The sequence below is a fragment of the Pollicipes pollicipes genome, unplaced genomic scaffold (assembly GCF_011947565.3).
Source record: "Pollicipes pollicipes isolate AB1234 unplaced genomic scaffold, Ppol_2.1 Scaffold_4219;HRSCAF=4965_pilon_pilon_pilon, whole genome shotgun sequence".
Taxonomy (NCBI): Eukaryota; Metazoa; Arthropoda; class Thecostraca; order Pollicipedomorpha; family Pollicipedidae; genus Pollicipes; species Pollicipes pollicipes.
The window spans coordinates 3,538,616-3,552,884 of NW_023596448.1; the positions used below are offsets into that span (position 1 = coordinate 3,538,616).

The window sequence follows — 14,269 nt, forward strand, 5'->3', positions numbered from 1 at the left end:
TTTTGATCGGTCGCATAGACTTTATCAATAAACTAATTTCTGGTAGTTTCGGGCGTTGTTGGTGACTTTTGGCACGGTCCAAGGAAACCATCTTCTAGGGAGAATAAAATATCAGTTATGACTCGGAGCAATAAGTTGTGTGCAAAATATCTTATTCGGTCTTGGACGTTTTACGTGACCCTTTACCTGACCCAAAACCACGATGTTCTGAAGAGGATAGGATATCTGTCGTGATACATCGACTAGTGGAAATTTTGTGGTGACCTGTCTGATAGGCTTGGCATCGGGCTGTCTGCAAGTTGATTTTTCTGGTTTGGGGGACTTCTGGTAACCTTTAACCTGATGCAGTTTATCATTTTTTATTGTGTACAATGCGTCTTGAACTAAGCGGCATCGAATGGTGAAGGTTTGTTGTTCATTTGGTTTTACAGGCCCGGAGCATATGTTGTCAACAGGCTTTGTTTGTCGTGTAGTCCGTCTCCAGATTTTATGGGGGAGTGGACACACATCGCCAAGGGCGGATTCGTAGAGAGCATTCAATTGGTTCATAGTCCCTAGGATTACAGAATTCAAGCAAAATAGGCACATGCCTTGACTTTGAAAAGAATGTAAGACATTTTTGACAGGAAAGCTGTTCAAAAAAACCTATAGGCAATAGAAAACAAAATACAATGAGCTCATGGATATCAGGGCAAAATTTTGGAACTAAGCCCCTCTAAGGCAGCCTTGCTCCTCATTTCCTCAAGGCGGGGTTATGGATCCGCCGTTGGGCATTGCGAAAACAAGCAAAGAAAAACTTTTTCACATGTAGGGAGAAGTACAAATATCCTTTTGTGTGTGGATTTGGTATCATATGGAAGTAGGCTTCGATTACGAAACTGGCTTGTTTACGCGTCGAGTATAGCAGCAGACAGCGCTCAGTGAGCTGTTGCGCTGTTGGTGTTGAGTGAGTGTGTTGGCTCGCTTTGTCCCTGAATCCTCTGCCGTTGCCTTGAATTGTAAACAATCGCTATACCGGTACTGCGCCGGCGTTGTTTTCAACACTAGGGAGCTGTTGTTTGCTGTTTCATGTGCAATACAACTACGGTAGCTCTTATTTGGCTATCAATATTGCTGCTGGGTTGCGGTTTGTTTCCTTCATAGCTGCTTTTGGCCAGTAATGTTTTGGGGCTTAAGGTGTGAATCAACCTTTTGGTAGCCGACCTACATGCTTTTTTGCCTCATTGAAACTCTGCAGCTTTTGCATCTGTGCTTGCATGAAAATAATCAGTCATCCTGTAATTGAAGTAATTTATCCATTCCTAATTTAGCTTTCCTGTGAGTGACAAACTCTTCACTGTTCCTGCTTTGTTGATAGCTGCACCAACATCCAATAATTCCTGTTAAAGCAATGCACTGTAAATTGTGTCCCCAATCTGGCTCTGTGTGATTATCCCTGCTGTCCTTTCAGTGATGCATTAGTGCAACAGCAACATGTGGGTTAAACCTCAAGAGGTGCTGATTGCCAATGCCCTGTGGTAAGTATTTGATCTGCTTTGGCATGTCATCAAAATAATAAGGTGATAAATGCAACTTTGTTTTTTCATAGGTTTTGTGGAAAAACAAAGTTTGTGGAATAACATTGTATTTGCGCTACATACAGAATGTATCTGCGCACAGTTTCATAACATTATTCATTCATACGGCCTTAAAGTTAATGAATGATTTAATGCCACCTTGATTCTAGGAAATCACTGCCTCTTCTTCTCATTGCATGGTATTCTTTATCATGTCTATACTCCCAAGTGTATTTTGGTTAAACTCACACCAGACCTATGCTTGTCCACAGGGTGGTTGAGCGATCCAACCAATACTTTGTCCTTCAGAAGAGGAAAGGCCATGGAACCAGGGGGCTCTCATCGCTTTTGGTGGGAACAATGGACTCAGTGTTTGACACAAGGCCTCCACCATATAGGATCCTACACCAGACACCATCATCAGAAGTCAGCTATTGTGAGTAACTTGTGCAGCATGAGCTGTCTGGCTGGTTTGGTAAGCTTATGCAATAGGTATTTGGGGCTGGTTTCATGATTTTTGCCACTTGTAAACTATCACAGAGTGACCATTGACCTTGACCAGTTTTTGCTCACATTGTGCTGACCATATCCTAAATATTTTGACATGTAGCCAAGCAGTAGGAAATGAGAAAAGCTTCTGCAAGTTTTGTGGCCTTGGAATGTGAGTGAGAATCCATGTCTTTTTAAGATGAAATCTACACTTCTTATATAAATTTCACAATATCCTATTGATGTCCCAGTACAACAAGCTCTCATTTATCATCTTAGAAAATAAATAATGCTTAGAATCTGAGACTGATTTAAACAAGCCAAAATGAATTTAAAGAAGCCAAAATTTATTCCAACAAGCTGTGCTCAAGTGCTGAGCATTGCCTTAGCTGACAAGATGGGCATATTTTCATCAGGTCAGTAAGAGCTATGCACTGTGATTTACTACATCATCCAAGCATCTTTTGTGAAATGGTAATTCAACCCACATCTTCACTCACCATTTTATGGAGCACTGGCAAGTGCAGAGACCACATGAGTGCTTGTAGGCCATGGTGCAATTGGTGTTGAAATCCGAGCCAATATTTTCCCAGATCTGTAGCATGTGTATTACAGAGATTGGGCCAAATCAGGTTGCCTTTGAAATGCTGATGAGTCCAGCCCCATAGATGCCACCAGCCACATCATACTGTGCGTGGAAACCACTGTTTCTGTATTGCTGTATCCACTGTATCACTTTTTTCCCGCCGTTGAGGTCGGACCACCGTTGTCATCGCGAGAAACGTGCATGGCGCGGTGCGTGTTACCCTGATGTCACCAACGACGATTTGGTGTCATGTTTTCATGACTAACAACAACAAAACTGCGGAGATGTCTCACTTTTCCGTGTTGTTTTCTGTGGATACCCTGCTGGTGACGCAGTATTAGATACGAGCGGTTAGTTCTGACGACGACCACACATCATGGTTCCTTGACAATCGCAACACGATTAGATTCAGTGAAGCATGGTCATACCGGCGTGTTGTGCCCGTAATAATAGCCTTCTCAACTTTTTTTTTGCTGAGCATAAGCGCCTGCAAACTTGCTGTGCATCTGTTTTCTCCATATGAAATAACGAAATTGCAGGATTGAGTAACGATCCCGTTATAACCACGCAAGCAGCACCTTTGCCCTTACAACCAAAGTAGAGTTATGAGCGGTTCCCGTCTACTTGTAAAAGCTGCACAGGACAGTTACAGGAATGTTTGCCTATTCAGGACGTGGTGAACGGGCCGGAGTAGAGGAGGGTGCTCGAGTCGGCCGTAGGTCACGGGATAAACCGAAGTTGGTTCAAACTAGACCATGTTTACGTAGGTTTTATGCGGCTCACGCGTGACAAATCCGTCATGTCATGACTATCTGTGTTTATGGAAAACAATCATCACATCGCTTCAGCTGAGTAGATTCCCCGCACACGATTTCCTTTCGCGCGTGTAATTGTTGGTGGCGTTGCTACCACCGAATAGCATCGGGACACCACGATGCGACACAGGATGAGTCCGGCTGAGAATTCACGCTGCTCTTCGTGGAATGCGATGGCGATCTCTCCACAACTGTGACGTCACGAGCTGCGCAAACCGCACGCTTCCAACGGAGCCCGCGCAGCGTCCGCCGCTCCGACCACCGCGCTGTTAGGCGTCGACGAGCACCGACGCCGCGCGGCCGCCGCGTGGTCCGACGCCACGCGCCGACGGGCGCCGGGGGCGACACGGCTGGCGGGCCGGGGCTCGTGTGACTCACGCTCGGGTCGACCACCTGCGCACCGTGCGGCGGCGCGTGTCGGGACGGCACGGACGCAGGGAAGACGGGAGGGCGATGGAGTGCTCTTTGTCTCGGACGGCTGGAGATTTAGCCACTTGTTGGCTGGGTGGGCTGCTGGTTCGCTGACCCCTGATTTTTTTCTATTGCACCACTCGCCGCTTGACGTTGCTATCTCATCTACTAGCGCACAGCCCACGCCAGTCCACGTCTACTCTCACTGCGCGAACTCTCGGCGACTGGTCTCAGTTCCGGGGGGCGGTTTTAGCTTGGTCGGCATTGCCGCCCTCGCCGGGCGCCGAATCGCGGCTGACTCTCGATCTGTGCCCGCTCCCCTCCCCCTCGACCTTCGACCAGGAACCAGAGTAACGTCGGGCCAGTTAAAATCCGCTCCCATTGGCGGCCAGGCCGCGACCGCGCGCTGGCCGGACACGTGCGGCGCCGAACGGTCGGATTTAGGGCAGTCTGCGGTCATCACGCGCACCACTTGGCGCGGCAGGACCTCCGCGCTGCCGGTGCGCCCGAACACACCAAATCGTCGTCATCACATGGGCCACCAATCAGCCTTGCGAGCGTCGGGCGTGACCATTACTGTGACCGGCAGCTGTGCGGCGTCACGTCCGTGTCGCGTGGCGCGTCACGTCCGTGTCGCGTGCGCTGCACGTGTCCGTGAACCGCGGACGGTCCACGTTGATGGCTCACTGGCGGAGTGCCCTTCCGCGGCCGGTCCACGCTGATGGTTCACTGGCGGAGTGCCCTTCCGCGGACGGTCCACGTTGATGGCTCACTGGCGGAGTGCCCTTCCGCGGACGGTCCACGTTGATGGCTCACTGGCGGAGTGCCCTTCCGCGGACGGTCCACGTCGATGGCTCAATGGCGGAGTGTCCTCGCTTCCGTTCACGCCAGGGTGCGCGTCGAAACGTCCGGTTGCGGGCGAGGCGTCTGTCGGCTGCTGATAGCGCAGACCATCCACAGGCCATGTGCGACGCGCGGTGTGCGTGGCGGGCCGAGCGGTGGGCTGCTCGGCAAGCGACAGCGGGCCGTCGGCTGGGTGAGCGAGGAGTGCGATGCTCGGCGATGCTGTAAAGTTGAGGACAGTCTCGTTGTAACTGGCAGCTTAGGGCGGCAACAATATGCTTTGAGGTGGCATAGAATAAACAGGGAAGTTAAGAGACGGGGTTCGTAAGTGGTGGGGTGAGGTTTCCTACATTTGTGAATTGGACCCCTTGTGAAATGGTTTGCCTCGGAATCGTCCCTCACGATGTTCGCGCCGGTACCCCTTCCTCTTCTCCGTGCCCGTTCCGTTACTTCATGGCACACCCAATGCCTGGACTACCACCGCCACGGCCTCCCACCGCCGCTGGCGCCGGCGAGCGGCGAACATGCGTCCTGTAGCCAGGCTCGAACCCACGCTCCGGTGCGCGGTCGCGGGCAGAGGCGGCAGCCAGCTGCACCGGGGCCGCCCCGCACCGGCCGGCCCCTGAGCGCGCTCCTGTGGCACCGGGCGCGTGCAGAACGGCCGGCGCGCGGCTCGCTTGCAGGCAGGCCGCAGCGGCGGCGGCGGCGGCCGAAGGCGGCGCGGCGAGCGTTGACTCGGCTCCCCGGCGCCCGCGCTGGACCGCCACCAGACCGGCCGTCCCCCCCCCCCCGCCGCCGCACCGGCGGTGAGCGGTCACCGGGGGTGGAGCTCGTCCTCAGCTGTGTGGGATCGTCTCCAGTGGTGTTGGATCGTCCCCAGCTGTGTGGATCGTCTCCAGTGGTGTTGGATCGTCCCCAGCTGTGTGGGATCGTCTCCAGTGGTGTTGGATCGTCCTCAGCTGAGTGGGATCGTCTCCAGTGGTGTTGGATCGTCCTCAGCTGCGCGGGATCGTCTCCAGTGGTGTTGGATCGTCCCTAGCTGCGCGGGGATCGTCTCCAGTGGCGCGGGATCGTCTCCAGCTGCGTGGATTGTCTCCAGTGGCGCGGGATCGTCTCCAGCCGCTTGGGATTGTCTGCAGCCGCTTAGGATCGTCTCCAGTGGCGCGGGATCGTCTCCAGCCGCTTGGGATCGTCTGTAGTGGCGCAGGATCGTCTCCAGTGGCGCGGGATCGTCCCCCGCTGAGGCCTCGCTTCCCTCCAGGGGACGTCGGCTGGTGGTGAGTAGGAGGCAGGGCTCCCCAGCGCCGGCATCCCGCCCCGGGTCAACCCCATGGGGTTTGGTGAGGTGCCCGGGCTGACCATAGCCGGACTTTGAGAATACCAGGGATCCGTTTTTCATCGGCAAGTGGAAGTCGTGTCCCCGTCGTCGTGTAAGCCCGTTCGACCTGTGCCTTATCCACCGGACTCACCTGTGACGCCACGGGCAAATCCGGTTCCTTACTCGCCGGAGAGGCGGAGTAAGTGTGATTGTTTGCAAATAAGCCGTGGTTGTTTACATAGCAGCACCTAGCAACAGTTGACGCGCTGTGTACAGTTTTGTACGTCGGGCATGCCGGCAGCTCCCGACCACGTGTGCATAGCGTGCTCGATAGCGAGATTATCAACAACAGAACATGCCGATCATGCCGCAATGAAGTAGTATCTAAGTGCGCCATTGCTGCGCACTGTATGTCTCCATGGGCCGACTCAGCTTATTTTACTTGCTGCTCATGTTTGGACTCCCAGGCGTTCTCGACAAACGCGTGCGAGGCACTTACCTGAGACGTCACAGGCTGCCACCTCGGTGGACGGTCAGTCTGTGAGAACCAGGCCCTAGAAGTGTAGGCTTGCGCTGAAGCCCGCCACGCGTCAGGTGCTACCGGCTCTGGGCTGGTGCCTTAGCATCTCAGTTGGTAGCGGGTGCTCTCACGAAAACGGAATCATGGAGCTAATTGCGGGAATGGCGTGGACCGATACTGGCGCGGCGTCGCCGCCTGGCGGTATTCGTGAGAACTAGCATGTTGTTGGGGAACGGGAGGTCATCGCGGGTCGGCCCCCCACCCACAGCGGGGGAATGAAGCTTAGGCCTGAGGCGGCGCGTGGACGTAACCGAACCGGCAGCCTCTGAGCCGCCCCCTCCCCTCCCCCTCCCCTCCCCCCGAATGCCGAATATGACGCGCCGGCTGCGAGCGCTTCTGATTCGCGTTGCCTCTGTCCAGTTTGTCACGCCCTGCTGGGCAGCAAGACGCGGCTGGAGCGGGCCGGCGCCGTCCAGTCGTCAGCGCTTGATATTAGCGGGCCGCTGAGTAAGCTGACGTGTTTGGCTTTGCATGAGCTCTACATACCATTGCCGGTGTTCTGCTGCGTGTCTCGCTGTCGGGCGCCCATGCTGCGCGGATCGTGCAGCCCCAGAGATTATGGATTATCTTTGGTTTTAAAAAGCGTAGATATATGATTCCTCCAGTCGTCAGGCCAGATTCCTCGTCTCTTTCCTGTGTGGGGATCTTGCCAGCTGGAAGTCAGAGCTTCGCTGCGGTCCGGCCTTCCCCTTCCAACAGCTAAAAGCACACACGTGCAACGCGTCTTCGAGCGATAGCTTGACTGCACAGGCTTACGATCGAACATATTTGACGTGACTGGTGTAACCAGGTCTCTGAGATTGTCGGGTCAGTCAGGATTAGAGGGGTCAGTGTGAAATACGGACAGACAACTTGACCTGAAAATTATATTTTAATTGGAGTGTACGTATCCCTACATCCCTCCAGTGGTTACATCTATGTATGGTGCTATGAATTCGATGAAACCCTACACTGGCTTAGGAGCTCGATGCAGCCGTACGTTCCTCTTTCCATAGGGTTCATCTGGGTTGTGAAGCTCCTGCTCAAATTGGATCTGATTGCTGCCATGTGATGTGCGGGAACATGATTGCTGTTATGTAAGGTTCCGGAAAACAGACGTCGCCGACACCGCAGTTGCTGTGCGATCGTGACGCGCTGTGCAAAATCTGGGTCAGTTTTGCTTATGTGCATTGGCTGACTGTATCACGCTGTGCTGTATTGACTAATCGTCACACCACTACATTTCGGTGTGTATTAACACACCCGTCGTGAATACTTGGGTAAGTGTGGGACGGGGATAGTGGCGTAAGAAGAATCTTGGGTGCCGTGCAAGGGACAGGAGTGGGATGACGGTTAATATATGCGATGGAAACTTAGCCATAGTAGCTAGCTTCAAACCGTCGGTAGGAAAGAACAGGAGTACATGTTGATGGATTACAAAGCAAGAGTCAGTTGGCGCGGTACAAATGGGTGATACGTGATCTTCCTTCCAGTTGTGCCGTTTTTCACTTGGTTACTTTCGTTTCGGTTGCCGTTTCGATTTGATTCGTTTCGTCAGTCTTGTTCATTGTTTTCCCACGCGCTCAAACTTCACAAACTACACTTAGATGACGTCCAGTGTTTCGGGAGAGCGTCAACTGCCTGGCAATTTGACGCCCTCAAAAACTGGGTTTCATCCCGCTCGGACAGCACTGTTAGTTGCTTAGCACCATGCACATAGATTCGTAAAGCTACATCGTCGTATGGGAATAAATCATGCGGTAGACGATGGATAGGACAGGCAAAGGAAAAAAGAGCCCCGATGAAAAAACAACGGACGACCCTGTTAGCGTTAACGTTTCGTTAACAGATCGTGCAAAGCATCTCTATGACCCATGGTTGGCCTCGTTGATACGTCCGGCTGCATTAACAGCAATGCTACGCCGGCGATGGCGTCCCCATGTCTCCGCGGATATTCCCGAAGACCTCTCCAGTGCCATGGTGCGATATGGGGTGTAGATACACCCGTGGCTGGTGTATTGGACGGCCTGGACACTCGTGTCTCATTACGGGCCACCCGGCGCCAGGTGGCGAGTCGCGCGGCCGCTCATCCATCCGCCACTGCTCTGGGCGCGGCGGCAGACGCGACTTCCTGGCCTCACGCCGGTCTGGTAGGAAATCTGGAGGGGAATCTAGTAGCTCTAGTAGGGAATCTGGTAGGAAATCTGGTTTGTGTGGTAGGAAATCCTGGCGGGACGGTGGTCGGGGAGAAGGAGGGTCTATCTCCGCCGGACAGCAAGTATCAGCCAGACAGGACACCTGGCTAGACGGGAAATCCTCACCTGGCGAGGGAGCCACCGCCGCTCAACACCGGCCAGATTCATCACTACACAGCTCTGCAAAGCTCTCAAAAGCTGCAAAACAAAGCTCTCCTCGTCCATGGTCGCACGCCTCACAGGTGTGCTCTTGTCGCCATTCCATCTCCTCAGCGGGGCCCAACTCGTCAGCTCACCATCCGGCTCGACGTGCTCCCGACGGAGAGTCACGTGACCTCACTGGCGGCTCTGTGCCGGCTCCGCGGCGCCCCGCGCCGTCGCCCGGGACCGGTGCCGGGGCGGCTCTCAACCGGACTCCGCTCCGTGCGACGGTGACCCGCGTGACGTCACGCCTGTCAGCTGGCCATTAGCCGAGCTCCGCCGAGCCGAGCCGAGCGCCGGGCGCGCGTGCGGCAGGCCCTGCCGGGCGGGGCATCATCGTCACGCACAGCGCGCGGCGCGGCGGCGGCAGGGGCCGAGGTGCGTCACGGGACGTCACATGGCGGGCGTCTGCTGTCGCGTCTCGGACCCCGAAATGTCGACGATGACGTCACAGGGCGTGGTGCGGACTGTTGCGACACTGGCCGAGACGGTGATCGTGACGTCGGAGACTGAGACGTCTTCGGGACGTCGGAGGCTGAGGCGTTGTCCTGACGTCACGGACAAAGGTGTGACCTTTGGAGCGGTGGTCAAAGGTCGAGCCTGCGGCGGCGGCGCGGAGTGGAGGCGCGGTGATGAGCCTTTGCCCCGCCCGGGGGGGGGGGGGAGGGGGGAGGGAGGGTCAGGAGGGAGGGGCTGGAGCCGTGGCTGGACTGATCGGTTCGGTTCTGCGGGGTGGATGCGGTGGCTGACCAGTGTTGCTGATGCACTGTGTGCCCCAGTCGCCATACAGCCCTCTCCCCTCCTCCCCTCCCCCTCAACCCCTCCCCCCTCCCCCCCCCCCCACCCCTCTACGCGCGTGGCTGCAACTGACGCATATGTTCGCAGCTGGAATTAACGTAAGGGTCGTCGCTCTCGCTCCATCTGAACAGTCTGTCGGTTGTGCAAGCTTGCCTCAGCGGATTCGGCGAGTTCACGGCACCGCATTGTGGCGAACCTCCAGCCTGCAGCAGGCTTCCAGCTCTGAATGGTGGCGCCTTGATGCGGCTGAAAGCGACCTTGGTGGGCCCCAAGCTCGCTTTGACAACGGACAAGAGTGCAATGGTGCTCGTTCGGAGCTAGGATCGCACCGAGGGAAATGCGTCGGCTTGCGGTGCTAAGATGGCAACGCTTTGGACACGCGTGTTCCAATGAGCGTCTGTATCCATCATTGATATGTGCTGGAGGGAAAGGCACCTGCGCGTCCTGGAGCAGGAGGGGTGTAAGTGGGAGATGAAGTCCAAGCTTAGTGACGACCTGACTTTCGTGTGGATCAAAGAGCGGAGTTTCCAGGATGCCTGAGAGGAAAGCAAAGCTACTCATCTGTGGGTCGTTCATTTTTTGTCGGGCCACAGGGTTACATTATGTTTGGGTTCGGTGTGCCCGGAACGGGGAGCCGTTAGTAGCCCGTCATCGCTCGGCCCGTTTGCACGTTGATTGCCGTGGGAGGGTGACCAGCTCTGCCGAGGCACCGCACTGTGATCTGGGTGATACTGATACTGATACCATGTGATACCGATCCTGATACCGCGTGATGCCGATCCTGATATCGTGTGCCACCGATATTGATACGGCGTGATACCGATACTGATATCGTGTGATACTGATACCGTGTGATACCGATACTGATATCTTGTGATACTGATACTGGCACCATGCGATACTGGTAGGCCGCGGGTTGGCACACGTTTGCAGCTGGCCCCCGGTGCAGCTGGTCCCCATTGTTGCTCAACTGCAGCTCACTCGAGCTGAGACAGCTCTGGCTGCTCAGATTTCGGCAGCGACGCTTAAAGAACAGGCCGTCACGAATCTGGACGCAATCGTTGCGGTTTCTGTGTCAGATACTGGACTTGCAGTCCAGCGTTTACGTTGGATACCGGCGTCGTCGTGAAGTCTTGATCTTTCGCTGGACGGACAGTAGTTTTTCAGATCGAGCCAGCAGGTCGTAGAACTTAGAAATCAGAATATCCCCAGCACGGTCATAGCACGCCTTTACCAGAATTCCTGGCCTTTTCCAGTTGGGCATCCATGATGAAAATATAACTTATGCTACCGTAATTCTGGCTCGTGACGGCCTCCGCACGCACAATATTTCATTGTCTGATAATCTTTTCACCTGTGACCCCGAACGCCGACGGTCGATTCGCTAAGCCCGAGGCGCCTCGATGCTGGGTTGACCGCCGTCCGGCTCGACGCTGATTGGCCGATCCAGAGTGGTCGGAGGCCGAGCAGCCAGTGAACTCCGTGTCGCGGGTGTGATAAGGTGAAACAAAATTGTCAACGTCCATGGTAACCACGCGTCCGAATACCGCCGCACTGCCGTTTGCCGGGACGCAGTGGTGGTTGGTTTCCACGACGTCGTCGAGCAGCCGTCGCGCTGGAGATTATAACTTCCCACAACCATGTTGTAAAGGTCAGGGCACCCGTCCCGTGGGTCTTGATGCGGCAGACTGGCCGACGAGGTCGCGCTTCAGACGGCGGCTCGAGCGGGCCGCCGTTCCACGGGCGCGGCAGAGTTTGAACTCGCGCAGAACAATAGCGAGAGATCAGACTCGTCGCGGCTCGGCCCCCATCCGACCACGGTGCTGTTTTGAGGCTTGTGTTTTTTCAGCCGATTGCCACATACTTGAGCAGTGCTCGGCTGATCCGGTGTTTTATCAGAATTGTCAGGGCGTGGCGTTCCTGAGAAAATTGATGCGTATACTTGACAGTCGTTAGCATCCCAGTGGCTCGCTATGTGGACAGTTTGAAGGACGTATAGGTGGCTTCGATATCAATGTGAATTGTGATAGATGAAGCCTGAATTCCTTGCAAGCTGCTACCTTAACGCATACATTTGATGAAATCATCGTAGCATTAATGCATGCAGCATCTTCCCTTGTAACCATTTGCAATTTCAGTGCCCAATTTGTTCATAGGCACGGATGCCCTTATGATAAGGCTTAGGCGAACACTCGTGTGCTAGAAACGTGAGCCAGTTGATGCGTCACGGAAACACGTAGGTTATTCCTGCCCCCTGGCGTAATATAACAGCTTCATGTGATGACTGGAACCCATGCGCCTTGTATGATGTCGCGTTTTTAATCATTACCACGTGCATTTAGTGCAATGATCCTGACATGAACTGCGTCGTAATGGCGTCGTGATTGCATCCCCTGTTGAACGACACTCCGCTCCCACATCGTCGCACAGGGCTTCCTATTGGTGATGGCACCAGCGCGCCAGTCCGTGGTCCCGTTTTCAGTGATAGCGCTGTTATAGTGGCCTCGGTGATTGTACCAAACGACAAGTCTACGCCGTCGTTTCCAGATATTGTCCGGGTGGAATGAGCTTGAAGTAACATTGTTCTGGTGGAATGGGCTGCAACTGTGTGCAGCCCTTCCGTTCATGCGAGCGCAGCTTGCTGTAGCGCTTTGTTATGAGCTCTCCCAGTGTGCTTCGTACTCGACAGGATGTTGAGTTACGTGCAGCGGTTTGGACACACCCGCTACTGAAACCGCGCCGTGCTATGGATGGGTGCCGCAGATGTTTGACTTTTGAATGACTCAGTTATCGCCAGAAGCGCGCTGGTTTTTGCTGACATCACGAGCGCGCCGGTCTGGCGTGCACCGCGGCGCTGTTGCCCCTTCGCCCGGAGCAGCTGGGCGCGGGCGTCGCGGCCGACCCCGGCCGCCAGGCCCGTCTGAGGCGCTGACCCCCGCCGCCGGGCCCGTCCGAGGCGGGCACCCGACCGGGTGACGGGGGCTGTGTGATGGGGAAGGGGGGGGGGGGATAAGACGCGGCTGGCCTTGCCCCGTCGTGCAGATGATCGGTGGTACGGGGTGGGTTTGGATGCCGATTCTGTGGCGCACGGTCGTGTCGCCCACCCCCGGTTGTCCCAGCTTGTGCTGCGCGTGTAAAGGTACCGGCATATTTAGCCTCGTGGTAAAGACGGCCTGGTGACGGACTTTCCGGAAAAAGACGGAACACACCGATGGTCGATACTATGCAGATTCTTTTGACGTCCTGATTGCCAGGAGGAAGCCTGTGCGATTCGCAATTACTCGAATGCTGAGGAAACGCAGTTCTGATTCTGTTGTATGTGATGAAAAATTGGGCTGTCGATGGATGTAAGTGTATCATGTGCAACCAGTTTGTGTGCTTTTGAGCTGCTCTGCGTACAAATACACAAAAGGGATGAGTTCGGACCTAACGTAGAGCTGGTGTCACTCCCAGAGAATGGGCATTAAAACAATGTGTGTGATGTGATGTCAATTCTTTGCCGCCTCCGTGGTCTAGAGGAAAGATGCTCGACTCGTAATCCGGCGGCATTGGGTACGAGTCCCAGAGCGGGCGCGTTGTTTGGCCCGACTGAAATGGAAAGGTCAGCTGGCAACTGGCCAACGAGGGTCAACCCGGGGCCCGTGGCGGCCGTGTCGCAGCATTGTGCGGCACGTAAAACCCCCCGCATTCGTGTCTGGCGCAGGGGCGGAGGCAAAGTTATCCTTTGAACTAAGCGAAACGACTTGGGTGGTGGGGTCAGGGCGCACGCAACAAGCTATGCTTAGCAGGTGCTATGAACCCAGTCACCGATGCAAACCATTCGGAATAAATAAATAACAAAAATCATTTCCGATGTACTAGCAGGCACCACCATAGCGCAGATCCAAACAGCTCGCACATGTGCTACATCACGGATGGATAAGACCACAGACGAGTCATTGAGTTAGCTTACATCATGGACGTGCTGCATTCTGTAGAGGAAGCCGGCTGAGCTCAGACAGCGACAGTTGGCGTCATGCAGGATGGGCGTCCTGTCCACCGTACAGACGGTTGGCTGCTGCTGGCTGCTAATGAGTCAGCAATGTGCGCACAAGTCCCGTGTTGCGTTTTGCGTTTGACGTTATACGTTTAGGGTGCGTGCGAACGGTGCAGTTGCGATCAGGCAAACGCAGAGTCCTGGTTTTGTCGGTGAAGCGACGCCTTTTTGGCGCGTCGTCGAAGTTGTGCAAACTTGAGTAGTTTTTTCCCACCGATCGCTGCGGTGTCCATGCATGGCTACACTGAAATCGACCTGGTGACGCGGCTCGTCGCATGATCCGGTAGACCTGGAATGGCTTGCGGAACGGCAAGTTGCCGAAACGAACGGATGCTGCTGCCGGCTCAGGCGCCAATAGCCGGATCGTGTTCCCCTGCAGGGCTACTCTACCCGTCTGGCAGTTGATGCATGCTTCTGGTGTGTCTTAGGAACGAGAATATATTGCACATTTTCCGATCTAGC

At 55.0% G+C, this 14,269-nt stretch overlaps 1 protein-coding gene across 1 annotated transcript in view; it reads left to right on the plus strand.

Annotated features, from left to right (window-relative positions):
* The first annotated feature begins 958 nt into the window (after positions 1–958).
* The window catches only part of LOC119095684 (TBC1 domain family member 9-like), a 43,602-nt gene continuing 30,291 nt past the window's right edge, over positions 959–14,269 (plus strand). The window contains 3 exon segments of the mRNA XM_037218540.1: positions 959–998; positions 1,451–1,517; positions 1,829–1,992. Coding sequence (XP_037074435.1) covers positions 1,474–1,517; positions 1,829–1,992 — 208 coding nt within the window. The 5' untranslated portion in view covers positions 959–998; positions 1,451–1,473.